General features: G+C 44.3%; 2 protein-coding genes across 2 annotated transcripts in view; both read right to left on the bottom strand.

Moving 5' to 3' along the window:
• The window catches only part of TBC1D2 (TBC1 domain family member 2), a 63,804-nt gene extending 60,762 nt beyond the window's left edge, over nt 1-3,042 (bottom strand). Inside the window, exon 1 of the mRNA XM_049784356.1 lies at nt 2,533-3,042. Coding sequence (XP_049640313.1) covers nt 2,533-2,907 — 375 coding nt within the window. The 5' untranslated portion in view covers nt 2,908-3,042. The remainder of the gene's footprint in view (nt 1-2,532) is intronic.
• Nucleotides 3,043-16,175: 13,133 nt separating this feature from the next.
• Nucleotides 16,176-27,674, bottom strand: part of GABBR2 (gamma-aminobutyric acid type B receptor subunit 2) — a 371,159-nt gene continuing 359,660 nt past the window's right edge. Inside the window, exons 18-19 of the mRNA XM_049784138.1 lie at nt 22,242-22,359; nt 16,176-18,837 (exon numbers count right to left, since the gene is read on the bottom strand). Of these exons, the coding sequence (XP_049640095.1) occupies nt 18,672-18,837; nt 22,242-22,359 (284 nt within the window). The 3' untranslated portion in view covers nt 16,176-18,671. The remainder of the gene's footprint in view (nt 18,838-22,241; nt 22,360-27,674) is intronic.

Here is a 27,674-nt window from a genome sequence, read left to right as displayed (position 1 = left end):
TAAATTTATCAATTGCGGACCTTCTTGCATGCCAGCTGCAAGGCCTTCGCATAGGTTTGCCATCGTGGCACTAGGACAACAGGGTGGCCTCCTTCTAGCATCCCAAACCGGGTCCTGCTTGATGTTGGCCCCCATTGTCCTGGCACACCTGTCACCCATCACAGGGCCAGGGAGGTGGGGATACTCCCGTTCAAAACCCTCTTAGGGCCAATGTGATAGTACAAAGGCCTTGCACATGGTTGACTAAGGTTCGAGCCCTAGCACCTCATGTGAGTCTGTACCTGTGAGTCTGAGTCCCTGAGTCTGTCAGTAATGATCCCTGAACATAGCGCCAGGATTAAGTGTAGCTGGATATAACCAAAAAATCCACCCTTTCAGCCACTGGAAAATTCTCCATGAGGCAGGGCAGGAGCAAGCTGCTCCAACACAGATGAATGACTCAAGCTCTGGAGCCTCCCAGAAGCTGCCCCCCTTGAAACTTATGGGCCTAATGGGGGTTGGGAGCTGGAACAAAAGCACACAAGTAGAGACTTTGCCTTGCATGTAGCAGACCTAGGTCTGAACTCTGGCATTTCATATAGTTCTGCAAGCTACAACAGGAGTAATTCTTTAGTGCAGGGCCAAGAAGTAATCCCTGAGTACCATAGAGTATGGCCTAAAAAAAGGGTGTGTGTGTCATACACTAGGGCAGTGGTCGGCAACCTGTGGCTCATGAGCCACATGTGGCTCTTTATACTTTTAATTTGGCTCCTCTGTGTGCCAGGCTGCCGTTCCAGGAGTCAGGACTCCACTCCTAGCCTCTGTCAGTGCGCGCCCTGTGTGGCTCTCAAAATAAATTTCAATCGTGGTTTTGGCGAGATTTGGCTCAGTTGAAAAAAACAGTTGCCGACCACTGCGAGGGCATCCCATGGGCTCCCCATTCTGAGTTTCCTTCCATAAACACTGACCCTCTCCCCAATCATTCCATGTCCTCTCCTCACAGTTCCCCTTTACATAGCTCTGTGCTCCTGCCTCCGGGGGTCCCCTGACTGGACCCACAGCCCCTCCTTGACACCTCTACCACCTTCTGCCTTCTTTTTGATTCTCTGCCTTCCACTAGACCAGGTCAGACAAGTTTTCTAAACTTCTGTGATTTCCCACAGTAGTCAAAGTCAAAGTTCCCTGGTCTTACTCCCCATGTCCCCTGCTTCCTCTTTCCCAAATCTTTAGTGGGGGCCCTTTGCCACTTCCCTGAACTGGATCATTCTTTCATTTGCTTCCCAGAATCCCCTTCTCCCCCAGTCTGCTCAAAGAATCCACCTTCCTCTATCTGTACTCAGGGATTGGTTGCCTCCTCTACTGGGCCCTCTTTGGAAGCCTCCTTGCAGCCTACTAAACCTATCATCACTGCAACCCTTTAACATAAACTGGGGACATCTCCACAGAATGTTCTACTATGGGTTGTGTCCGGGTCACTTTCACAGAATCTTGCATTGTTGGAGCACCAGGGCTCAGGTCTCACTGGGCTCTGCATTGTGCCACCCTAAGGATCCATGGTGCAGGGCCCAGCGAACAACCACTGGAAGCCAGGCTAGGTTTTAGGGACTGGAATCAATACAATAATATGTAGGTGCAGAAATATGCATGACACATATATACCTTGTTTTAAAACCTCCTGCATCCACATGAAGTAGCTTGCCAGAGCACACAGCTAATAAATAGCTGAGAATTTGAATCCAAGTCTGTCCCATTTTTAAAGCACCAAGCTTTTCCATTGTGGGTTTTTAATTTAATTTAATTTTTGCTTTTTGGGCCACACCCAGCAGTGCTCAGGAGTTACTCCTGGCTCTGAATTCAGAAATTGTTCTTGGCAGTCTTGGGAGACCATATGGGATGCTGGGGATCGAACCTGGATCCGGAGAGCAAACCTGTGTCCGTCCCAGGTCTGCCTGTAAGGCAAACACCCTACCACTGTGTTATCGCTCTGGCCCCTCTGTGAGAGTTTTCTTGCCCAAAACACGAAAACAAAATCCATCCTTTTTTCTGCTGATGAAGATACCAACAGGTTTACACATGTTTCAATAAACAATCTAGGTCGATGGTGAAATCCTGCTCCTGGAGCCTAAGTATCTAGCTCTTTAATCTCTGACAACAGTTTCCTGGACCTTTATTCCAATTGACCAAATCATCTAGGAGAGTGAATCAGAATCTGCCTTTATCTTGACTATTCTTCAACAGCAATAAAGACATTTATATTTTTAGTTTTTCTTTATGGGCAGGGCAATAAGAGAAATAAAGTAACTAATGAAGTAAATGATTGGATACAGCATCCAGTGGCAGACAGATTTGCAGGATCTTAAATATGTTCTTGGTCACTGCCTCTGGCAGTAACTTCACCAGTCTGTGACTCAGTTTCCCCATCCCCTCAAGGGCTTCCTCTCTACACGTTGCAGGAATACGAGGTGGAATAACAAAACTCCGAGTCACCATCTGCGCCCACCCGGTGAGTTCACCGCACCCGGGCAAGGAAAGGAGAAAACTCTCTCCATTTACCTTCAATGTGATGATCCGGTTTGGGGTCTTGATTTCGAACGTCCCCTCCTCCGCATCAGCTTTGCAATTAAAGACCGCACTGGAGAGGTCGATGCTGTCCAGGGGGTTGACATCCTGCGCGGTCCGCGAATAGTACAAGTGACATTTTCTCTCATCGTAGAAGAACCAGCGGGATTTCCAGCCCCGGATGGGTCCTTTGCCTCCAAACTTACTTAAATAGCCACAGAGTTTCTTAGGGGCTGAATCTGGGGACCGGGAGCAATCTTCCAATTCTTGGGGTGGCGACCCATTTGGACTCCTGGCCGAGCCTGTAAGCTCTTCGGAAACGCGAGCCAAGGACCCGGATTCTGGGGTGCTCTCTCGGGTACCCTCCATCACCACCACTCCGACCCCAGAGACAGGTGGTCCTCAAGTCCTAAGCGAGCCTAAACCTGACACCTCGAAAATGAAGCTACAAGGCAGGAGTGGGGGGGGTCCCTGGAGATCCACCCCCAGGAGGCCGCAGAGGGTTTGACAACCGCACAGACCCCCAGATGTAAATTTCAACCCAGGTAGGAGCGTCTGGCTACGCCCCTGCCGCCCGCGTGCTTGAAGGCTCCCAGGCCACGCCCCGACACACCCACCACAAAACCACGCCCACTTCCGGTTTCAACCCCGCATCGGTCCGCCATCTTTATTGCGGGCAGCCGCAGTTCAAAACTCCGACTTCCGGGAGGTTGCTGTTCACCGGCTTAGTTTTACCTGCGGGTAGAAAACGTCTGCCCTGACTGATCTAACTACACTTCCATGCTAAAGAGCATCATGTCTCAAAAGAATTTCTCCTGACCCACCGTCCGTCGTCTTGCTCCGTCCCCAACCCACCCCACCCCACCCGCAGGTGCCTTCACAGATGGCGCATTGCGCGGCCATTGGCCGAGAGAGATGACCGGCGGCGTGACGTCACTTCCGGACAAGCTGGGGCTCGCAGGTCTTCTGGCCTTTTCATTAACTCTGTGGCCACACACTGAGCGCCCTTGTGTGACCTTCTATTGATCTAGGCCGCATCCCCTCCAGGGGAGTAGTCCCCTTACTCCAAATAACATTTTACAAGGTGCCAGGACCTGGTTGCTGTCCTCCAACCCAGTGCCACCCTGAATTTAGCTTCCTATCTCATTAGTTATTTTTTTTTTAATTTTTTAATTTTATTTTATGAAGACAAAGATGCAAAGAAAGAGGACAAGGTGGAGTTACAGTGGGAAGACAATCACCCATAAACAGAATTCTCAAAAGAAATTCCCTTGCTAACATCTTAATATTGAACTTTCAGCCAAAAAACATTAAGAAAAATAAGACAAAACACATGCATAATTACTTTGTCCCTCAAAGCCCCAGATTGTAGTACATTATAATATTTTTTAGCAGTACACAAAGCAATCTAAAGCTACAAAATTTATGTAACTCCTTTAACATTGAAGGCATAGTATTGTTGACACAACTGATCATAATACATTATTTCAGGAAGAACAATTTTTTTACAGTTCCATGCACATGCATATTAATTTAACTTCAAAGGCAAAGTTATTTAAAAAAATAGAAAGACTATAAGGATGAGTCAAAAGAGCACAAAGATGGTGTGAGAGTGGTAATTGTTGTTTGTGTAGGCCCAGCAAAATATAGGGGACATGGAAGGAAAAGCCTTGGCCTAAATACAAGGAGACTTTACCCCTGAAGTTTTTTTTTGTCATTAAGTTTCTACCCTGCTGTCCTGTCCTGTGTCAGGTGGAGCCTGGCTACTTCATAAGGGCTTCTCTGGTATTTGGCTCGTTTCCTCCCTCCAACTGCTCTCCTTCAATTCTCAAACTTTCTGCAAGCTCACTCGATTAAGAAGCAGTGAATGGCCCAAGGCTCTGAGGTCATTTTTGCATGGTCTTCAGACGCCAAGTCATCGTTTCGAATAAATGACCACATTAAAGCTTAAATCTCGTCATCTAAAAGCACAAGGCTGAGGATTCATGCCAACACTATCTATGGGCACTTACGGGCTTCCCTTGCAGGGGCCTCTGGGTCTTCACTGCCAAATTCTCTAGAGAACTGCTGAGTGTGACCTTCCAGGCATCTCCAGGGGTAGCTCCCATGTGTGGCTCCAAAAAAAAAACAACCCCTTATATACACTATACACACAAATACTTGCAAATACACATCTCTTCCTGCATTTAAGTTACTCCAACTAATAGGAATCACACACACACACACACACACACACACACACACACACACAGTCATTCACAAAAAGCAGACCAAGGAGCAGTCTCAGGAAGAAATACATAGCATATAACTTCCAGGTATTGTATATTAAAAACATTACAGGAATTTGGGGCACATGTGCTGCTTGCATCTGACACCCCATATACACACTCACAGGTGAGAGCAGGGGTAATACAGTTTTCTCAAATTTTCTATTCTGCAGGTTCAATTATGTCCCCTGTCCCCATATGTTAGAATCCTAATGGCCAGAGCTTCAGAATATTAGAGACAGAGACTCTTAAGAGGCAATTAAAAGTGAAATGAGGTCATTAGCACGGCCCTAATCCACCTGACAGGATGTCTTGTTTTTTGTTTTTGCTTTTTTTTCTTTCTTCTTTTTGGTTCTTGAGTTATACCTAGCAGTGCTCAGGAGACCATATGGGTTGCCAGGAATAAAAATCAGATCAGCTACATGCAAGACAAGCACCCTACCTACTACACTTTATCTTCATTCCCCTGTCTTAACCAACAGATATATTTTAAGAAGAGGAAATTAAGTCTGGGGAAATAGTTCATAGAGCTGGAACACGCACCACAGGGTTCCCCAAGCACAGAAACTCTACAAATAGCAATTTGGAAGCAGCCCCTGATAACAACTTGGTGTAGTCCTAAACAGAACAAAACAAAGCCTGAGAGCACAAAAACTTTCTCTGGGGTCAAAACTTCAGGAGAAACCAGCTAGGCCAAACACTTTCATCTCTGGAATTATGATAAAGTTTATTTGCAGTTTGAGTAATTAGCAGACCTTGTGGTTGGCATTTTGTTTCTTGGTGCCCCAGAGAGAGTCAAGGGCTGCCTGCTATGTGGGAATATGCTCTCCCATGCAGAGCTGTTGCCAGGCCTTGTCTGTACTTCTCTGTGACTCTAGAGTTGTGGCAAGCATTCCTGACAACAGAGGAAGGCCCCCTCTAGCTCAGGGATGTTAGGAAACCCAGTCCAAACCCTGAACTTTTCACTCATCATTTACAACCTGTGGGCAGTGGTTTCCTCATCTGCAAAACACTATAACTTCTATTCAAGGCATCCCTAAATGTAAAAGCCAAAAGGTAGTGATGGGGCATACTCAGGTTGTTTTCTGAATCTGCAATAATATCAAGCAGTCTCACAACATGTTCAGGAGTGCTTCTGAGAGTACTAAAGAAAAATAGGGTTTGTTTTGATTTGTGGGCCTTCCAAGACATGCTTAGGTTCAGGGACACTTGCTACAATTCTCAGCCAATTGGACTGGGGTTTCAATATCAAAATAGCAGAAATGCTCAGAGAACATATGGCCAAGGATCTAAACAGTGTGTATATGGAGTGTCAGATGCAAGCAGCACATGTGCCCCAAATCCCTGTAATATTTTCCTGGTTCTCAAGTTTTTAAGCTTTAAATTTTTTTTTTTTTTTTTTGTTTTTGGGCCACACCCGGCATTGCTCAGGGGTTACTCCTGGCTATCTGCTCAGAAATAGCTCCTGGCAGGCAGGGGGACCATATGGGACACCGGGATTCGAACCAACCACCTTTGGTCCTGGATCGGCTGCTTGCAAGGCAAACACCGATGTGCTATCTCTCCGGGCCCCTAAGCTATAAATTTAGGGACAAGAGAAGAAAACAGGGCCCGGAGAGATGGCATGGAGGTAGGGTGTTTGTCTTGCATGCAGAAGGACAGTGGTTCGAATCCCGGCATCCCATATGGTCCCCGTGCCTGCCAGGAGCAATTTCTGAGTGCAGAGCCAGGAGTAACTCCTGAGCACTGCTGGATGTGACCCCCCAAATCCCCCTCCAAAAAGAGAGAGAGAGAAGGAAACAATAAACAATTGTTGAAATAGAATTGATCTGGCTCTCCTTTCAGAAAAAGAAATCACTTATTGCCCCTGCTCCCTCCCTCACTTACCTCCCCAAACCTACCATTTTTAGGTGGACAAACAGAAGAACTTCTTCCAATAGCACCTGGAACTATAGCACCTGTCTGTATTTTCAGCAGCTGTATTTGGGGCCCATACCATCTACAGACACCGTCCACCAGAAGAGTGTAGTAAGAATGCGACACCAAGTGGTCTCCATAGTGTACTGCCCACCAGTACATTAAATCCTCAGTCTCTTTGTCCAGGGCTTAAAACTTCTTCCTTTCTAGCAGATCCCAATAGAGAAAATAATCCCTTAAAAAATTTAAATCAATCAATAAAAATTATTTCCATAGTGGTATCATAGTTGATGCAGCATTAGGGTCATTATTATTTTTATTTAATTTTTGTTTTGTTTTGTTTTGGGGCCAACCTCAGGGCTGACTTCTGTCTGTCTCCACACTCAGAGATCACTCCTAGAGAATGTACAAGGTGCTGAGGATTAAACCCAGTTTGACCATGTGCACGACTTTACCCACTGTACAATTTCTCTGATCTTTGTTTTGGTTCTTTGAGGGAGCACACCTTTGATGCTGAACGCTTAATCCTGGCTCTGTACTCAGGGATCACTTCTGCAGAGACTCAGAGGACCATCTGTGGTACTGGGAACCAAACCTAGATCAACTGTGTGAAAGAAAAGTGCCTTACCTGCTACACTATTCCTCCAGCTGTATTATGTTAATATTTCAGTGCTGTGCATCAATTTCTCTTCTATTGATTTCAGGTCCCTCCCCCATCATCAGATGGTTCCTCTTTATGATCTGTACTCCACATTTAAGTGAGATAATCTGATATTTATATATTTTTCTGATTCACTTAACACAGGATGATACACTCCAGTTTCCTTCACAAATTTTTGAGAACTGCAAAATTTTATCTTTTCACAAACCTGACTAGTATCTGACTATGCAGATATCACTCATCAGTTGTTGAGAATTTGGGTTCTTTCTGGATCTTGGCCATTGTAAATAGCACTGTGATAAACATAAGTATAGCAAATATGTCTTTTTGGATTAAAATGTCTGTCTTCTTCAGATAAATTTCCAGAAGGGGGACTGCAGGAATTGTATGGAAGTTCTCAATGCATGTTTTCAGAGTCTCTATGGTTTCTAGATAGGCTACACCATGCACCAGTCCCACCAACAATGGAACAATGGATAACAGTACTTCTCTTTCTTTCTTTCTTTCTTTCTTTCTTCTTTTTTCTTTCTTTCTTCTTTTTCTTTCTTTCTTTCTTTCTTTCTTCTTTCTTTTCTTTCTTTCTTTCTTTCTTTCTTTCTTTCTTTCTTTCTTTCTTTCTTTCTTTCTTTCTTTCTTCTTTCTTTCTTTCTTTCTTTCTTTCTTTCTTTCTTTCTTTCTTCTTTTCTTTCTTTCTTCTTCTTTCTCTCTCTCTCTTCTTTCTTTCTTTTTCTTCCTTCCTTCCTTCCTTCCTTCCTTCCTTCCTTCCTTCCTTCCTTCCTTCCTTCCTTCCTTCCTTCCTTCCTTCCTTCCTTCCTTCCTTCCTTCCTTCCTTCCTTCCTTCCTTCCTTCCTTCCTTTCTTTTTCTTTCTTTCTAGTAATATTCATTAAAATGCATGTTTTTTCTTTTTTTTATTAGTATCTTTATTTAACACCTTGATTACAAACATGATTGTAGTTGGGTTTCAGTCATGTAAAGAACACCCCCCTTCACCAGTGCGACATTCCCATCATCAATGTCCCAAATCTCCCTCCTCTTGTTCTTTGTGATGTGTGCCAGTCTCTGGTGTGAGATGATACCTCATTGTTGTTTTGACTTGCATTTCCCAGGATGATGTGGAGCATTTTACATATGCCTTTTGGCTATCTGTATTTCTTTTTTTTTTTTTTTTTTTTTTTTTGTGTTTTTTTTTTGGGTCACACCTGGCAGTGCTCAGGGGCTATTCCTGGCTCCACGCTCAGAAATTGCTCCTGGCAGGCACAGGGGACCATATGGGACGCCGGGATTCAAACCGATGACCTCCTGCATGAAAGGCAAACGCCTTACCTCCATGCTATCTCTCCGGCCCCAGCTATCTGTATTTCTTCTTTAAGGAAGTGTCTGTTCGTGATGAGTGCAGTAGGAGAGATGACTACACTGAAAACTATCATAACAATGTGAATGAATGAGGGAAGTAGAAAGCCTGTCTCAAGTACAGGTGTGGGGGGGTGGGGAGGAGGGAGATCTGGGAAATTGGTGGTGGGAATGTTGCACTGGTGAAGGGGGTGTTCTTTACATGACTGTAGTCATACAACTATAATCATATTTGTAATCACGGTGTTTAAATAAAGATAATTATAAAAAAAAGGAAGTGTCTATTCATTTCTTCTCCCCATTTTTTGATAGGGTTAGATTATTTTTTCTTGTTAAGTTCTGTCAGTACCTTGTATATCTTAGATATTAGCCCCTTATCTGATGGGTGTTGTGTGAATACTTTCTCCCATTCTGTGAGTGAGCTTTTTACTCTAGTCACTGTTTCCTTTGAATTGCAGAAGCTTCTCAGTTTAATGCAATTCCATTTGTTTGGACAGTGGTGCCTTTAGTTTTAATGTATGAAGTGTTTTGCCTATGTTTTCTTCTATATACCCTATAGTTTCAGGTCTTATATCAAGATCTTTAATCCATTTTGACCTGTGCATGGTGTTAGATAGAGGTTCAAGTTTGCTTTCTTACATGTGGCTGACCAGTTGTCCCAACACCACTTGTTGAAGAGGCTTTCCTTGCTCCATTTTGCATTTCTTGAACCTTGATCAAATATTAATTAATTGTAAATTTGAGGGTCATTCTCTGAATATTAAAATCTATTCTATTTTCCAGTACCATGCTGTTTTAATGATTATTACTTTGTACTTCAGCTATTCTTGGCCATTTATTGTTCCAGATGAATTTCAGAAGAGTTTCATCCATTTCTTTGAAGAATGCATGGGTTTCCTTAGAGCAGGGGTCTCAAACTTGTGGCCTGCTGGCCGTTTGCGGCCCTCCATACCATTTTGTGGCCCTGCCTTAGAGGAATCTTTTTTTGTTTTGTTTTGTTTTAGTTGTTTGGGTCACACACCCTAATGTTCAAGGCTTACTACTGACTTTGCACTCAAGGATCACCCCGACTTTGCCTCCTGCGGCCCCCAGGTAAATTGAGTTTGAGACCCCTGCCTTAAAGGAATTGCATAATATCTGTACAATGCTTTGGGAAGTATTGCCATTTTATTTTTATTTATTTATTTATTTATCTATTTATTTATTTTGGTTTTTGGGACACACCCAGTGATGCTCAGGGATTACTCCTGGCTATGTGCTCAGAAATTGCTCCTGGTTTGGGGAACCATATGGGACACCGGAGGATCAAACTGCAGTTTGTCCTAGGTTAGTGCATGCAAGGCAGAGGCCCTACCACTTGTGCCACTGCTTTGGCCCCAAGTATTGCCATTTTAATGTTAATCCTCTCAATTTCCTTATGTTCTCTTTTATTTCTTTTTTTTTTTTTTTTTGGTTTTTTGGGCCACACCCATTTGATGCTCAGGGGTTACTCCTGGCTAAGCTCTCAGAAATTGCCCATGGCTTGGGGGGACCATATGGGACACCGGGGATCAAACCGTGGTCCTTCCTTGGCTAGCGCTTGCAAGGCAGACACCTTACCTCTAGCGCTACCTTTCCGGCCCCCTCTTTTTTTTTTTTTTTTGTTTTTGGGCCACACCCGGTAACGCTCAGGGGTTACTCCTGGCTATGTGCTCAGAAGTTGCTCCTGGCTTGGGGGACCATATGGGACACCGGGGGATCGAACCGCAGTCCGTCCAAGGCTAGCGCAGGCAAGGCAGGCACCTTACCTTTAGCGCCACCGCCCGGCCCCCTCTTTTATTTCTTGAAGCAATGTTTTATAGTTGTTTTTTTGTTTTTTTTGTATAGGTCCTTCACTTCTTTAGTTAAGTTGACTCCAAGGTATTTGAATTTCTGTGATGTTATTGTGAATGGGATTGTTTTTTAAATGTCTATTTCTTCTCTATTATTATTTGTGTATAAGAAGTTCATTGATTTTTGTGCATAAATTTTATAACCTGCCACTTTGCTATATGAATCTATTGTTTCTAGGAGCTTTTTGATAGAGTTTTTAGGATTTTCTAAGTATAGTATCATGTCATCTGCAAACAATGAGAGCTTAACTTCTTCCTTTACTATCTGGATGCCCTTGATATATTTTTCTTGCCTAATTGCTTTTGCAAGTACTTCCAGTACTATGTTAAATAGGAGTGGGGTGAGGGGGAAGCCTTGACTTGTGCCAGATCTTAGGTAAAGGCTTTCAGATTTTCCCCATTGAGTATATTATTTGCTGGGCTTATGATAACTGGCCTTGACTATACTGAGAAAAAGTTCCTTTCATTCTCATCTTGTTGACAGGTTTTATCATAAATGGATATTGGACCTTATCAAATGTTTTCTCTGCAACTATTGATATTATCTATGGTTTTTAATTTTCCTTTTGTTGATGTGGTGTATTACATTGGAAAATCAATAAATTTTAAGCATTCCTTTAACCCATTTATTTATTTATTGAAGGCAAGAGACAAGATTTTTTTTTATCAAGAAAACCGAGATTTTTGTTCTATAGATTCCCTTTATATGCACAGATGAACTTTATATTTGAAGTTATCCTCTAAGTCAAGTATATTTATTATGAATACTTAAAAAATTGGGGGCATATCCAACAATGCTCAGGGTTTAATTTTGATTCTGCACTTAGGAATTACTCCTGGTAGTGCTCGGGAACCATATCAATATACAATATAATACTTATATAACATAGAGACATATTATATAAGCATGTGTGCTTATATAGGTATATTTATATATAAATATATTGTATACATACAAATTCTTGTATTTATATATATTTTTGTTGTTGGAGGAAGAGAGTTTTTGCTGAAAATTATTTAGAAAGATGTGAGGGGAAAGAAAATAAAAAGTGTGTGGTTAAGAAAAAATAAAAGAGGGGCCAGGCGGTGGCGCTAAAGGTAAGGTGCGCCTGCCTTGCCTGCGCTAGCCTTGGACGGACCGGACCGCGGTTCAATCCCCCGGTGTCCCATATGGTCCCCCAAGCCAGGAGCAACTTCTGAGCGCATAGCCAGGAGTAACCCCTGAGCGTTACCGGGTGTGGCCCAAAAACCAAAAAAAAAAAAAAAAAGAAAAAATAAAAGAGGGGCCGGAGAGGTGGAGCTAGAGCTAACAAGCGCTAGCCAAGGAAGGATCATGGTTCGAACCCCTGGCATCCCATAGGGTCCCCCCAAGCCAGGGCGATTTCTGAGCACTTAGCCAGCAGTAACCCCTGAGCATCAAATGGGTGTGGCCCAAAAAACAAAAACAAACAAACAAAAAAAAAAGCAAAAAGGGGCCGGAGAGGTGGCGCTAGAGGTAAGGTGTCTGCCTTGCAAGTGCTAGCATAGGATGGACCTCGGTTCAATCCTCCGGTGTCCCATATGGTCCCCACAAGCCAGGGACGATTTCTGAGCACATAGCCAGGAGTAACCCCTGAGAGTCAAATGGGTGTGCCCCCAAATCCAAAAACAAAAAAAAAACAAAAAAAAAACAAAAAAAAAAAACAAGGGACTGGAGAGATAGCATGGAGATATGGCATTTGCCTTGCATGCAGGAGGACGGTGGTTTGAATCCCGGCTTCAAATATGGTCCCTTGAGCCTATCAGGAGCGATTTCTGGTGTGATCCAAAAACCAAAACCAAAAACAACAAAAATAAAGAAGTTAAACTTTTTCAGAGTGAAAATAGGCAAGTAAAGAGACATAAAGACAAACAAGAGCTATCCATGTTCAAAGAAGAACATGGGTTTGAAGAGCAAGCCAAGAATACCTATTTTTAGAGTTATTTAATTTCAATTGATAAAATGTCCTAAAAAGCATGTGCACTTGAGACCTATGATTTTCAGTGGCCTCGTTAGAAATGGAAATTAGGTTAATTTAAACCCACAAGTCATTGTGAATAGAATTCACACTGAAAATTTTCCTATAAAATATTACTCTGGGCAAAAAGTGTTTATTGGAAACTGGAGGAGAGATAAACAATATGTGGTTTTATATGTGTATCTCAGAATATAATCTTACAGGTGTCCCTTCTGCTTGGCAGGATCACTGTAATAAGTATCCCCTCCATCAGGCATATTTTGCATGACTAAACATAATGAAAATTCAGTTCCACCATTCTAGAACATATTTCCCAGGATTTAGTGATAAATTCTTGAAAGAAATGACTTGACACTGCAGACACTGAACACTGTTCTATCTAACATTCCATTTGCATTTCTGAATGTGAGCCAGGTTCTGCAAATGTCACTTTTATTCCAGGAAAAATTTCCTTTTTTTTTTTCTTGTAGCATCAAAGATCTAACCCAGGGTCTCACACAGTTGAGGCTTGTACTCTACCACCCCTCAGTCCCCAAAAGTGCTTGTTGAATTATTTATATTTTGAAGAATCAAATAGCCTTGTAAAATATTTTTAGCGTAAGGTCACAAATTTATGAACCAGAGAAATGTGTTTTGTGTTTTGTTTTGCTTGGCAAGAAATTTAGCAACACCATTTTATTGGGTCACCACCCAGGAGGAAACTCCTGGGAAATTAACTGTTAATTCTTGATGGTCCCTTATTACTTTTTTTCCATTGTCTTGGGAGTTAGATGGTCTAGGATTTAATTCTTGTGCCACTATCACTCACTGTATGACCTTACACACATCCATTAACCTCTAGGAGCCTGTGTTTTGCCAGCTGTAGAAATGAGACTAATTATACTAGTTATTCTGTAGTGTTGTTGCATAATTTATGGGAGATAAAGCATGTAAGGGCTGTGTATGTATAGTAGTCACATAGAAAGTCCATAAAAAGCATTTACTAAATGTTTGTCACACCCGGCAGCACTCAGGGATTACTCCTGGCTCTATGCTCAGAAATAGCTCCTGGCAGGCTCGGGGGACCAAATGGGATGCCGGGATTCGAACCACCGTCCTTCTGCATGCAAGACAAATGCCCTTACCTCCATGCCATCTCTCCGGTCCTGCATTTACTAAATGTTAAATATTCAAATTAGCATGAATTCTAGGGATCAATGTTCAGTCTCCCACTCCACTCACCAGCATTGTGGCTCTGTAAAGCTCACCAGATCTGATTGATTTTAGCTGCAGAAAGTTGGTAGTGATTGCTGCTGTTCTACCTGCCTATGCACAGCTCCCAAGATCGAAATGCAATTATACCGGCCAGGCACTTGGCTTATTACTTAAACAAGTATTAGTACTCCAGCACTGTTCAGGATGTGAAGGGTTGGAGAGAAGGGAGCTACGATTTCAATGGCTCTACAGAAAAAGGAGAGAACAGAGCCAATGTGGATTTTTATGAGGAAGTGATGGGTTTGAGCTGACTAAGCCAGAGGATGGTGTGGCATGCTGAATCCATGAACTTTTCATAGATGTTTAAATAAAGAAAGGCAGCGTGATCATTGAGTCACCATGCCTGGCAGCCAAATTCCAAGGCATATCCAGGAGTCAATTTTTGCAGCTTGTGTCATGAGCTGTCACTGAGTTTCCAGTAAAACCTCATCTGTCCCATGCAAACCAGGTGGAGAATCAGGTCTTTACACGTTTTCTCACTTGGTTTTATTTAACTTGTAAATGTGTTTAACTATTATATAAAGGATAGAAAAATGTGTTTAGCTCTAGTTTGAACATCTTAGGTAGCTTTCGTAGGTGGTTCTGTACCCAGGGATATTCTTCGTGGGGCTTCAGGTTGACCATGTGCAAGGATAGCAGGGCTCAGAGTCAGGATGCTTGGACCCCACACCAGCTGTCTGTCATGTGCCAATGAAAGTGAATGGTTTTGGACAAGAAGGCTTCTAGAGTGCTTCTTCATTCTTCATTTGTTTCTGAGTCTAGATCAGGAGAGGATGGGTCCATCAGAATTCTGACCCTTTCAGGGGCCGGAGAGATAGCATGGAGGTAAGTCGTTTGTCTTTCATGCGGGTCATTGGTTCGAATCCCAGCGTCCCATATGGTCCCCTGAGCATGTCAGGAGCGATTTCTGAGCCTGGAGCCAGGAGTAACCCCTGAGCACTGCCGGATGTGACCCAAAAACCAAAAACCAACCAAACAAAAACAAAACAAAACAAAAGAATTCTGACCCTCTCTCTGTCTTTCTGGCCTTTTGAAAGTCCTAGGTCTATCCATACTCCTCCCTTGGTCTATGCTAGGTTTTGGAACTCTTGGCAAGGCCACCATGAGCTGAGGATTGCTTGAGAACTCAAGTTTGAGACTAGTCTTCCAGAGAAACCTGGGTATGGGGAGCTAGTCTTCCCCCATTTCAGGGGTTATATTCCTAGTCTCATGCTCTCAGATTCTCCCAACAAAAGTCTTTGTCTATTTTCTAGACCCAGCAACCAACATGGACATGTCTCAGCAGAAATATTCTGATCTTCAAAGACCTGGTGAAGCCCCCTGCTGCTGGGCGGGGGTCCAAGGGAGAAGCTATGACTGTCATGTGCATGGGTTTGGGGGCCAGAGGGGCCAGGGTGAGCACATATCCAGGGGCAGGGACACATGGATGGCATGGACAATGTATCCTGCACAGAACATAGGAGGGGGGCATACAGTCATGGGGTCTAGGAGCAAGTTGTGTGTGGGATCCCAAGGAGTAGTGGCTGGAGGTGGAGTGACAGGCACAGGTGGGAAGTGCAACATCACCAGGCCACAGTGGGTGGTTGAGATATCTAGATCTGTCAGGAACCAGGAAGGAACTGAGGCAAAACTGACCACTTTTTTGGTCAGTTGAAAATTCACAGAATGCCCACTGGGCACATACTTTCCAACCACCAATTTCAAGATTCTGTTCCTTTTTATGTTGGTGACATTTTCTTTTTTTTTTGTTTTTTTGGGCCACACCCGGTGATGCTCAGGGGTTACTCCTGGCTATGCGCTCAAAAGTTGCTCCTGGCTTGGGGGACCATATGGGACGCCGGGGGATCGAACCGCGGTCCGTCCAAGGCTAGCACAGGCAAGGCAGGCACCTTACCTCTAGCACCACTGCCCGACCCCCATTTTCTTTTTGTTTGTTTTGGTTTTGGTTTATTTTTTTGGGGGGGGGTCATACCCGGCAGTGCTCTGGGGTTACTCCTGGCTCTATGCTCAGAAATCACCCTTGGCAGGCACAGGGATTTGGGATGACAGGATTTGAACCACCGTCCTTCTGCATGAAAGGCAAACTTTGCCTTACCTCCATGCTATCTCTTCAGCCCCGTTGGTGACATTTTCTAAGGTGTGGCTGGAGAAGGAACTTCTAGTCAGTTCAGTGGTCACCTCTGGATCCATGATCCTGGGCCAGAAGTGGGGTGCCCCATGGAGCAGGAAACACCAGTACTTTCACTCAAGTGAGTTTATAAGGCATCTTTTCTGATCTGACTTGCATTTTTTGGGAAGAGTAAGAATGAAAGATAAACCATTTTTAACCTTTTATTCATAAAAACAAATCTGCAACAATTTATTAAAAATTGATACCATGCAATAGGGGTCTGAGAAATTCCTCATTTACATCTGAGTCTGGCAGTTCCAGTCTAATTTAAAGCGTTTGTGTGCTAACATCATTGGAAAAACACCTTCTGGCTAAAGCCTCTTCGGAAATGTACGGTGTGTTTGCTGCATATAAAAGAACAGAGCCGTTAAACGCTAGTCACTTCTGTCTGTGGGTCTTGTTATTTGTGGGGGAAATTTAAAAAAATGGGTGAACCTACAGTATCATCAAGACAGAGGATGTATTTGTGTGTGTGTGAGTGTGTGTGTGTGTGTTAACCTAGAAGACTGCATGTTCAGAAATCACAAGGGGTTACGGACACACACACAATCACTTCCAACTGCCCAGTACGTTTGCTTCTATTTTTGTTTGTTTGTTTTTTTGTTTCTGCAGTGCTGGAAGAATAGTTCTACAGGTATTTTGTGTGTGTGTGTGTGTGTGTGTGTGTGTGTGTGTGTGTATTTGTGTGCGTATACATTATGTACAATGAATTGTCTCTTTCCCTTTGGAAAAAAAATGTGTTCTTTTAAATCTGGTCTGGGTGAACTCAAGAGAGCAGGTAAATACTGGTAATACACAGTGAGTGATGACACCCAGTTTTAGTGCTTAAACAGAGAATGACTTCAACTTGACCTGTGAAGTGTTAACATTTTTTGTTGTGTGTGTGTGTGTGTCCCTAAAAGCTATAGAACCTCCATAACCTCTCTTGGGGGTAGGGGAAGCTGTGCTATGTGAACATGGGATGTTGTGAAATGTTGGCGAGGGTGAGGTTCCCGGGCCCTTTCGTGGAAGCCTGGTGGTGAGAGCATCCTGGCCCTGCCCGGGGTGGGGCTGGGAGATTATTGCCTGCCAGAGGAAGCTGCCCTTAGGGCGTACTAGGGAGTGAGCAAGACCGTTGAGTTGTGCTGCGTACGTCCCGGACCTTGCCATTCAGGCTTTTATTTTATTATTTTATTTTTTTGCAAGAATGAACCTGTCTAGGAATGTCACAGAAATCCTCGGGCGCCTCTCCCCAGACAGGCTGGCTTTGCTGGGACCTCCTCTGGGCTACAGCCCAACAGATCAAGGACATCGATCGGTTTGTCGGTCGGTCGTGGTGACAGTGATACCTCACGGGTCAGGGTCGCTTCATGGTTTGGTAAGAAGCTTTCCCGGACGAGACTGAGTTATGACCCTCAGAGTGACCCTGTGAGGTAGGCAGGACGGGTATTATTTCAACCCCAATTTGTGAGAGAGGGGAAACTGAGGCTCAGAGAAACATAAGTGACTTGCCCAAGGTCACCATGGTAGGGGGTGGGAAGAAATTTGGTAGAAGGGACTTGAGTCTATCTGACTCATTGGGGTTTTGTGGACAGGGAAGAGCCTTTGTGTCTCCCCATCACCCCAATCATCCTGGCCTCGGAGGGAGCTCACCACCGATCTCCAGAAGGAAGGGAAGGAAGGTGCCTCTTGGGAGCCCAGAGGAGCCCTTGGCCAGCTCTCTCCCTGTGGCCCTGGGGTGTCTTCTAAGCATCATGCCCTCCCCAATTCACTTTGGTCAGAAACAAAGTCATCGGGAAATAAAATCCCCACTACCCGCCAGCCAGCCCTCGGGCCTTTGCGAGAGAGGTTAAAGTGCACAGTCTACCTGTCGGGGGTGTGGTAGGAATAGACATTCCGTGAGGAGCTCAGGCAGGCCCCCTTATTACCGGGAACCCCTGAAGCAAACACAAGGACGTGCCCGACGGGAGTGGATGCTGCAGAGCGTATCTGCAGCAACGCGCCCTAAATCCCCACAGTCCCAGAACGGGTATTATTGTGTTCGTGTGTGGCATTGCTCAGAGGGTTAGGGGCGCAGACCCCAACCCTGGACAGCCCCCTCCACATCCTCCTGACTGCAGAAAGCGGGGTGGGCTGCACAGGCCGCTGGAGGCCATGTGGTCCTGCCTGCCTCCTTCCCCGGAGGGGACAGGGACTGGCCTGGTTGGGGAGAGGAGCGGCTATAGCCAGGGATGTGTGTATGCAGGGGCCGAGACCATTTCTCTAGAAGCCCCTCGCCTCTGCCCAAGTTGGTCGGGCCCCTCCAAGACTTCGACTGGACTTCCAGCCACTCTCTCCTTGCCTAGATTTTGTGTGTGTCTTCCTTCCTTTCTTCTTCTTTTATTTTTTTTTGCAAAGTTTTCAAATAGCCCAGCTCAGGTCCTGCTTTGCCGACATCAAGGATGAAGTCATCTCCATTCCTCTTCTTGGGGAAAGAATAAAAACTTCACAAATAAGGCTCAAGGTCAAGTGCCAAGTGCCCCCCACCCCCACCCTACTGTCCACCTGAGTGCCCACTGAGCAGTCCGGCCAGGCTGGCCTGGCACCAGCTTCTCCGCAGCCAGAGCCCGCAGTGTTCCCGCAGTGCATGCCATGGGGAGGCCCTGGCCCTGGGTGCCCCCCAGCCCTCACAGGCCTGAGACCATGACCCGGAAAGAGGGTGGCACATGTCTGTGGCGGGGGCTGGCGGTGGGGCTGACACAGGGGCTGACACAGCTGGCATCCACGCCGCCAATGGATGGGAGGTAGGCGTGGTGGAGGATGGGGAGCTGCAGGGACAGCCGGCGCTGGATGCTGTGGTGGGAAGAGAAGAAAGAGGGGCACATGTTAGGGGGAGTTGTTGCTCGCTGGCTCCCATACATGTTCCTGGTGCTTGTGTTGGCTAAGAAGTACATGGCAGGAGCATAGCTGTCTCAGAGTGCTTGGGCCTTCGGACATCTTAATGTTCAGCATACATGCAGCCCAACGTACACCAGCTCCCACCAGGAATAACCAAGGAGACAGCAAGGAGGAGGCTGTCATTTTGTATTTCTGGTCCAAGATCTGGGAGTGGTTCCTCCCTCCCTGGGTAAGGCCCTTCCTTCTCTCAGACCCCAGACCCCTGGATGAATTCCAGACCCACAGACAGAAAAAAAACTGAAGGTAGGGCCAAAGCCAGGGCCAGGGGAACAATATTTTTTAGTTAACTATATAGCTGAACCATAGAACCAACAACACTGAAAGCATGGTAGTCAAATGGCAATAAAAAAATTAAACATGTTCCTGTCTAGGGCCAAAGAAATAGCACAGTGGTAAGGCACAGCTGCCTTACACGGAGCTGACCTAGGACAGATGGTGGTTTGAATCCCGGCATCCCATATGATCACCCGGAGCTAGCCAGGTACAATTTCTGAGCGCAGAGCCAGGAGTAACCCCGAGTGCCACTGAACGTGACCCCAAAAAACAAACAAACAAAAACAAAAAACCCCACCGTCACACAAAAAACCCAAACCAAAAAAAAAAAAAATGTCCTTGTCTAAGGTAAGAAATAATGCAGGGTAGGGTCAAGGGAATTCAGGTACATTGGTGATGTTAAGGAAGGACAGAGCTAAATATCTAAACTACAGAGTCAACAACATTGAAATCCTAAAATCATGAGACCCAGACTTTAACAACCAAACTTTAAAAGGCATCTGTCAAGATGACACGCAGGGAGGGGGAGATATGGAAAGAAAATTGGGAACATCGGCGAAGGGTGGTTGACACTGTTGGTGGGATAGGTGCTAGAACACTATATAACTAAAACTCAGCTATGAATAACTTCGTAAGTCATGGTGCTTTAGTAAAAAAAATTTTTTTTATAAAATCATGCCTGTCAAGGAGACAGTTAGATAGGTGAGAAGGGAAGTGGGGACAATGGTGGCATGAATTTGACACTGGTGATAAAATTGGTGCCTGAAACTCAACTATGAATAACTTTGTAAATCATGGTCCCTAAATAAAAATAAAATTAACTGTAAGGGTCAGAGAGATAGTATAGTGGTAGGGCACTTGTCTTATATATGGCTGACCTAGGTTTCATCCTAGTCTTACCTATGGTTCTCTGAGCACAGAACCAGGAGTAAGGTTGGAGCACCACTGGGTGTGGGTCAAAATTAAAAACAAAATAAACAAAAAATAAGTAAAGACAAAGATTATTTAAAAAATTTAAAAGGAAATACAAATCATATCACTCACTGTGTCGCCCTGGGCCCCTTGTTCCTACCTTTCCTGGCAGCTAACCTGGGTGATGGTTATTGGTTTGAACACCAGCTAGTATTGGTTTTTGGTTATTGGTGTTGGTGTTATTGGTTTGAACAACAGATAACTCAGTAAATGGCAACTTCAACTCTGTTTGCCCATTTCTCATCTCTTCTTGTTGCTTTTCGGGGTGCACCTTTCTAGTCTCTGCTTCCCATATGCTTCAAACTGGAAAGAACTCCAGGGCTCAGTTTCTATATCACCTTCTCATTGACCCTTCTCTTAGCACCCTACTTTTTTTTTTTTTTTTTTTTTGTGTGGCTTTTGGGTCACACCCAGCAGTGCTCAGGGGTTATTCCTGGCTCCAGGCTCAGAAATTGCTCCTGGCAGGCACGGGGGACCATATGGGACGCCAGGATTCAAACCGATGACCTCCTGGATGAAAGGCAAATGCCTTACCTCCATGCTATCTCTCCGGCCCCTTAGCACCCTACTTAAAAGGCCACTCCTTGATGATTTTCTTCCTTGCATTTCCCCCAAAGCTTCTATTAAAACTTAAGATGGAGGGGCCGGAGAGATAGCATGGAGGTAAGGTGTTTGCCTTTCATGCAGGAGGTCATCGGTTCAAATCCCGGCACCCCATATGGTCCCCCGTGCCTGCCAGGAGCAATTTCTGAGCCTGGAGCCAGGAATAACCCCTGAGCACTGCCGGGTGTGACCCAAAAACCAAAAAAAAAAAAAAAAAAAAAAAAAAAAACTTAAGATGGCATCTTCCCATGTGGAATGTTAGTGTCACAAAGGGAGGGATCTGCTGAGGTCAGGGATAGTATAACCTGCGGCTCTCGAGCCACATTTGGCTCGTTACACTTTTAATTTGGCTCTTCTGTGTGCCGGGCGGCCGCTCCAGGAGTCAGGACTCTGCTCCTAGCCTCTGTCAGTGCCTGCCCTGTGTGGCTCTCAAAATAAATTTCAATCGTGGTTTTGGCGAGATTTGGCTCCATTGAAAAAAAAGGTTGCCGACCACTGGTATAGCAGGTCTGGTGCTTGCTTTGCATGAGGCGAACCTGCTTTTGATCTCCAGCATCCTGAGCACCACCAGGGAGTGATTCCTGAATAGTCAGGAGTCACCCTGAGCACGACCGGTGTGGCCCCAAAACCACACACACAAAAACAAAACTGAAAACCAAAACCAACTAAAACCAACTGGGGCTGGAAAGATAGCATGGAGGTAAGGCATTTGCCTTGCATGCAGAAGGACAGTGGTTTGAATCCTGGCATCCCATATGGTCCCCTGAGCCTGCCAAGAGCTATTTCTGAGCTTAGAGCCAGGGGTAACCCTTGAGCATGCCAGGTGTGAGTTTAGAGCCAGGAGTAACCCCTGAGCATTGTTGGGTGTGACCCAAAAACCAAAAATAAAATAAAACCAACAAACCAAAACCAAAACAAACAAACAAACAAAAAACCCAAAAAGTCAAAGGGAGGATCTGGATCTGTTTTTTTTTTTCACCAGATGTAGGCCTATGATACTGTCTGTCTCACTGAACTGTTTGATAAATGCATCTGGCAAGGTCTAAATTTTTTTTTTCTGTCCCCAAGGAAGGTAGAACAGTGAGGAGTTCCAGCACATAGCAATGGGCAGAGTTTGTTTGTTTGTTTGTTTGTTTGTATATTTGCCACAGCTGGTGGTGCTCAGGGCTTACTCCAGATTCTGCTCTCAGTGATCACTCCTAATGGGCACATGGAACCATGTGGGATGTTGGGGATTGAACCCGAGTCAGCAGCGTGCAAAGTAAATGCCTTACCCACTGTATTGTTACTCTGGGCCTGGGTCTTGTGCTCTCCTACATGACACAGGCCTGGTATTTCCTCTGCATATCAGACTGCTCTGGTGCCCAAGCCCAGCAAAAGAGGCCCTGGGGTGGACTCTCAGGACGGAGCCATATAAACCTGGGCAGCAATTCTTATGCAGAAGTACTTACTGTTCCGGGGAATTGATGTCTTCTATCGGATCTTTGCAAGTTCGGGTGGGCTCTGTTGTGTTCCACTGTAGCTGGGGATTTTGATCGAGGTGATTTTTTAAAATGGACTTTCCACCATCTGAAGGCAAAACAACAATGTCACACTCATCTTGTTAACTCAGTTTTCAAAATGTAATAGTGCAGGGCTGGAGAGATAGTACAGCTGATAAGGTGCTTGCCTTGCTCATGTCTGATCTAGATTTGATCCCTAGTCCCTTCCTCCTTAACCCTCATTCCCCTTCCCTCTCCACTGCTCCATCTTGCCACCAGGAGTGATCCAGTCAGGAATAAGCCCTGAGCACTGCTGGGTGTGGCCTGACACAACCCTCTCCAAAAGAACCCCCAAAACCAACCAAACAAAAATGCAGATGAACAAAAAGTATTAACTCCAAAGTTTTTAAAGGGGAGTTTTGTTTGTTTGTTTGTTTTTGGGCCACACCCATTTGATGCTCAGGGGTTACTCCTGGCTAAGCACTCAGAAATTGCCCCTGGCTTGGGGGGACCATGTGGGACACCACCGTGGTCCTTCCTTGGCTAGCGCTTGCAAGGCAGACACCTTACCTCTAGCGCCACCTCGCCAGCCCCTAAAGGGGAGTTTTGAAGAAGTTAACTCACTATACACACACTGCCATACAAAGAGCATTCAAATAGGGTCTATTCAAATAGGGTCAAACAATATAAAAGACAATATAAAACCCACCTCTACTTATTTGTGTGAAAATAGTACCCATAAGCTAAATGCATTTTTTAATGTTATCTGGAGACTCTCCATGTTGTTTTCAAGTAAAAAGCTTCAATTTAGTTCCTCCAGTTCCATCCATGTTGCTGCAAATTACATGATTGCACCATTCCTTACATAGTATTCTATTGTATATATGTTATGTTAAATGAAATAAGCCAGAAGAAGAAGGATAAATACAGAATGATATCACTTATATGTGGTATTTAGAATAACTGCATGAAGAAATGCAATGGTCTAAATGGGAGTGTCCCAGAGTATAGCAATAAGGAAAGAAATTAAATGGAAGAAGAGAAACACAAATATGAAAGGATGGGGGCTAGGGGCCAAGTGGTCTTAGGTGCATGGGCAGAGAAAAAAAAAAAGAATAGAATAAATATCCAAGCCAAAGTCAACAACAATGGAACCAAGAGACCCAAACTCTAACAATCTAAGCTTTATATGGGCATATTATACTGGTGGGCCAGGGGGCAAAGAGTGGTGGTATAGGATGCTTTCTGGGAACATAGTGGAGAAAGGCCAACACTGGTGGTATTATTGGCCCTGATTCATTGTATGTCTGAACCCAACTGTAAAGGACTTTTGTAAATCATAATGGTTTCAATAAAATTAAACTAAAAAAAAACTAAAAAAAGCTTCAATTTAGATAGCAAGATACAATGGTTGATAAGAAAGTTAATGAATCAGTTCAACTTTTTTTTTTTTTTTGGTTTTTGGGCCACACCCGGCAGTGCTCAGGGGTTACTCCTGGCTGTCTGCTCAGAAATGGCTCCTGGCAGGCACGGGGGACCATATGGGACACCGGGATTTGAACCAACCACCTTTAGTCCTGGATCGGCTGCTTGCAAGGCAAACACCGCTGTGCTATCTCTCCGGGCCCGAATCAGTTCAACTTTAAAAGTATTTTACAATCTGGCATAGAATACATTGAGAATTTTTAGGACTAAGACTAGACATTTTGGGGCAAGAGAGATCGCATGGAGTTAAGGCATTTGCCTTGCATGCAGGAGGACGGTGGTTCAAATCCTGGCATCCCATATGATCCCCCGAGCCTGCCAGGAGCAATTTCTGAGCTTAGAGCCAGGAGTAACCTCTGAGCGCTGCTGGGTGTGACCCAAAAACCACACACACACACACACACACACACACACACACACACACACACACACACACACACACACACACACACACAAAGACTAGACGTTTTATTTGGCAAAAAAATAAAGAAAATATTTTTCAAATAAGAAATAAAATAAATAAATAAATACAATTAAAAAAAGAAAATATATTGTTAACCTTTTGGACATTTTAATCCATGCACAAACCCTATCCCAGGACAGCTGTGTAACCTGCTTTAAGCTCATTGCAAATAACTTCATAATTTCTTTTTTTTGGGTGGGGGGTTTGAGCCATACCTAGCTGTGTTCAGGCTTACCCCTGGCTTTTTGGTCAGATATCACTCATGGCAGGACTCAGGGGACCATATAGTATGCTAGATATTGGACTCGGGTTAGCTAGGTGCAAGGCAAATACTCTGGTCTCAACAAATTACTTCATAATTTTTACTTAAAATCCTGAGTCAGATTTAGAAGACAGTACTTCATAAAGTTGTTAAAAGATGCCCCAAGTGGAAGTATAACTTCAACTAATTTACTGATACATAAAAAATACATATTCAAAACAAAGTGAAAAAAAAAATCCTTGCAAACTAATCAGATAGACAAAGGTACAAAAGCAGTTGTCTTGCCAGTGGGGCCTCCACTAGAGAGATGTCTCCTTAGGAACACTCAGTGGTCATGTAAGGGAATGTAAGCCTGATCTCAAAGAGGCTTTGTCACGACCACCCACTTGACAACAGATCTTAATTTTCATGTTGATTTAGTTTAAAATAGCTCCCCAAATTCCCAGACTATTTCAGTTAAGGACTTTATCTGGCAATGCTTTAACACTGTAGGAAGAGTCAAAGATAGTGCTGAGAAAAAAGAAAACCCTTTGCAGTGTGTTATCTAAATCATTTAGGAAGGCAACATCAAAACTGTTTTTGGATGTCTCCTTATCAACAGGCAATTTTCCTGACTTCTGAAGAACAATCTTGCTAGTTCCATAAGCCTCTTTTGCTGCTTTTCTTTCCTTACCTGCAGCCCATATGTGCTTCTACTTGGCATTCTCAAAGAGGCATCACAGGGAAAAACTACTCTCAGAGGGGTTAGAGCAATAGTACACTGAGTACAGCACTTGCCTTGGATGCAGTCAATCTGTTTTGATCCTTAGCATCCACATGGTCCCCTGAACCTGCCAGGAGTAATCTCTGAGAGCTAGGATTAACCACTAATCACTAGGTGTGGCCCCCCAAACCAAATTAAAAGACTGTTCTGAGAACAATAGATCCATATCAGAAAAGACAGTTTCTTCCAGTTAGGCTTGACGATAACTGGAAAAAGTTCACAAGTTAACATGAAAAGGTGGTTGAGGTAAAAGACTAAAGATTTTCCTGGGTTTCCAAACATTTCTTTTTTTTTTTTTTTTTTTTTTTTGGTTTTTGGGCCACACCCGGCGATGCTTAGGGGTTACTTCTGGCTGCCTGCTCAGAAATAGCTCCTGGCAGGCACGGGGGGGGGGGGGGGGGGGGGGGGGGGGGGGGGGGGCGGGGGTGGGTGGGTGGGTGGGGAGGGGATCATATGGGACACCAGGATTCGAACCAATCACCTTTGGTCCTGGATTGGCTGCTTGCATGGCAAACACCGCTGTGCTATTTCTCCGGGCCCTACAAACATTTCTTAAGAGTTCTCTCTTGGGGCTGGAGAGATAGCATGGAGATAAGGCGTTTGCCTTGCATGCAGAAGGATGGTGGTTTGAATCCCGGCATCCCATATGGTCCTCTGAGCTTGCCAGGAATGATTTCTGAATATAGAGTCAGGAGTAACTCCTGAGCGCTGCCGGGTGTGACCTCCCCCCCCAAAAAAAGAGTTCTTTTTTTAAATAAGAATGAGTGAAACAAGATAGGGAAGTCATCAGAAAGGGTTGCTGGCAAGAAAACAAAGTTACAAAAACCCATAATCCCATGGCTTCATGACACAGGGCTGTCTTCAGCCTGAAGGCTTCCCATCTCTGAATTTTGTATAAGTACTTTCTGCTGCTTTTCAAATAAAAAACTTATTCTCTGTCTTGTTACAGGGCTTCAGAGGTCTCCCTGGTTTAGTTCAGTTGCATATAACCTTTCCTGTGTATGCCAAGGTACCTACTTTCCAAAATATTCATGTCATCAAAAAGCACCCAAAAACCTTGGCCCACCCTTCCAACTGCCCTTCCCACCAAAGTTCTTGCCTTAGAACTAAATATTTCTGTCATCTCAAGGAAAAAACCTACCAAGTTGTCATTCAAAAGACTTTCCACACTTGAGCCAACTGTGAAGTCAGTTAATTCATAAATAACTAAATCCATATGAAAGAAAGGCACCTTATATATTTGTGTAAAGCAGTTACATTTTAATTATGGGTTTAAAATGATCATCCAATGAACTTGAATTAAAAAGGTTTAGATTCTCAATAAAATGTTAGGGTATTTCACTCTGGAGTCAATGAGAATTTTTCTCTCTCTTTTTTTTTTTTTTTGTGATTTTTGGGTCACACCTGGCAGTGCTCAGGGGTTACTCCTGGCTCCATGCTCAGAAATTGCTCCTGGCAGGCACGGGGGACCATATGGGACGCCGGGATTCAAACCGATGACATTCTGCTTGAAAGGCAAACGCCTTACCTCCATGCTATCTCTCCGGCCCGAGAATTTTTCTCTTAAACAGGCTAATAAATCTTCCTTGGAATGACAGGACACCTGTGGGCCATTTTTCTTTTGGGTGGCTTTTGTTTTTCCATAATTAATTTGTGTAAAATCATAGCTACTTTGCATATAATAAGGTTTCTTCTTGTTTATAAGTATGCCAATTAGCAGAGTAACTGAGTTATATTTTGGGCCTTGCTTTGATTTTTTTGTTTTTAAGTTTTACATTGTTAAAAAATGTTCTTGAGGGGCCGGAGAGATAGCATGGAGGTAAGGCTTTTTTCTGCTTTGCATGCAGAAGAATGGTGGTTCGAATCCCGGCATCCCATATGGTCCCTCGAGCCTGCCAGGAGTGATTTCTGAACATAGAGTCAGGAGTAATCCCTGATCACTGCCAGGTGTGACCCCCCAAAAAAAAGTTCTTGAGTAGTTCAATGTATCCACCTTTTATTTTCTCTTGCACTGCAAGGGAGATTGGGCCTGGGCTTCACACACACATGTGATTTCTTTTGTTTTGTTTTGGTCACATCCAGCAGCACTCAGGAGTCACTCCTGGCTCTATGCTCAGAAATCGCCTCTGGCAGATTCGGGGGACTATATGAAATTTCGGGATTCAAACCACTGTCCTTCTCCATGCAAGGCAAATACCCTACCTCCATGCTATTTCTCCGGCCCCCAACACATACACACACATGTGATTTCTGTGCTGTACATCAACCTGAGAGAGTTTTCTCTTCTCTAAAACTTTAAAAGAAATTTTCCTATTTAGTAGAACTTTACTAGTTACAATTTTTGGAGAGTGAATATTATTTTTATTGGGAGGGAAGAAGCTAGGTCATATCTGGGTGTGCTCTGGGCTTATGTCTTGCTCTGTGCTCAGG

This window comes from Suncus etruscus, chromosome 1 (assembly GCF_024139225.1).
Source record: "Suncus etruscus isolate mSunEtr1 chromosome 1, mSunEtr1.pri.cur, whole genome shotgun sequence".
NCBI classification, from domain to species: Eukaryota; Metazoa; Chordata; class Mammalia; order Eulipotyphla; family Soricidae; genus Suncus; species Suncus etruscus.
This window is presented reverse-complemented; position numbering and strand designations above follow the sequence as displayed.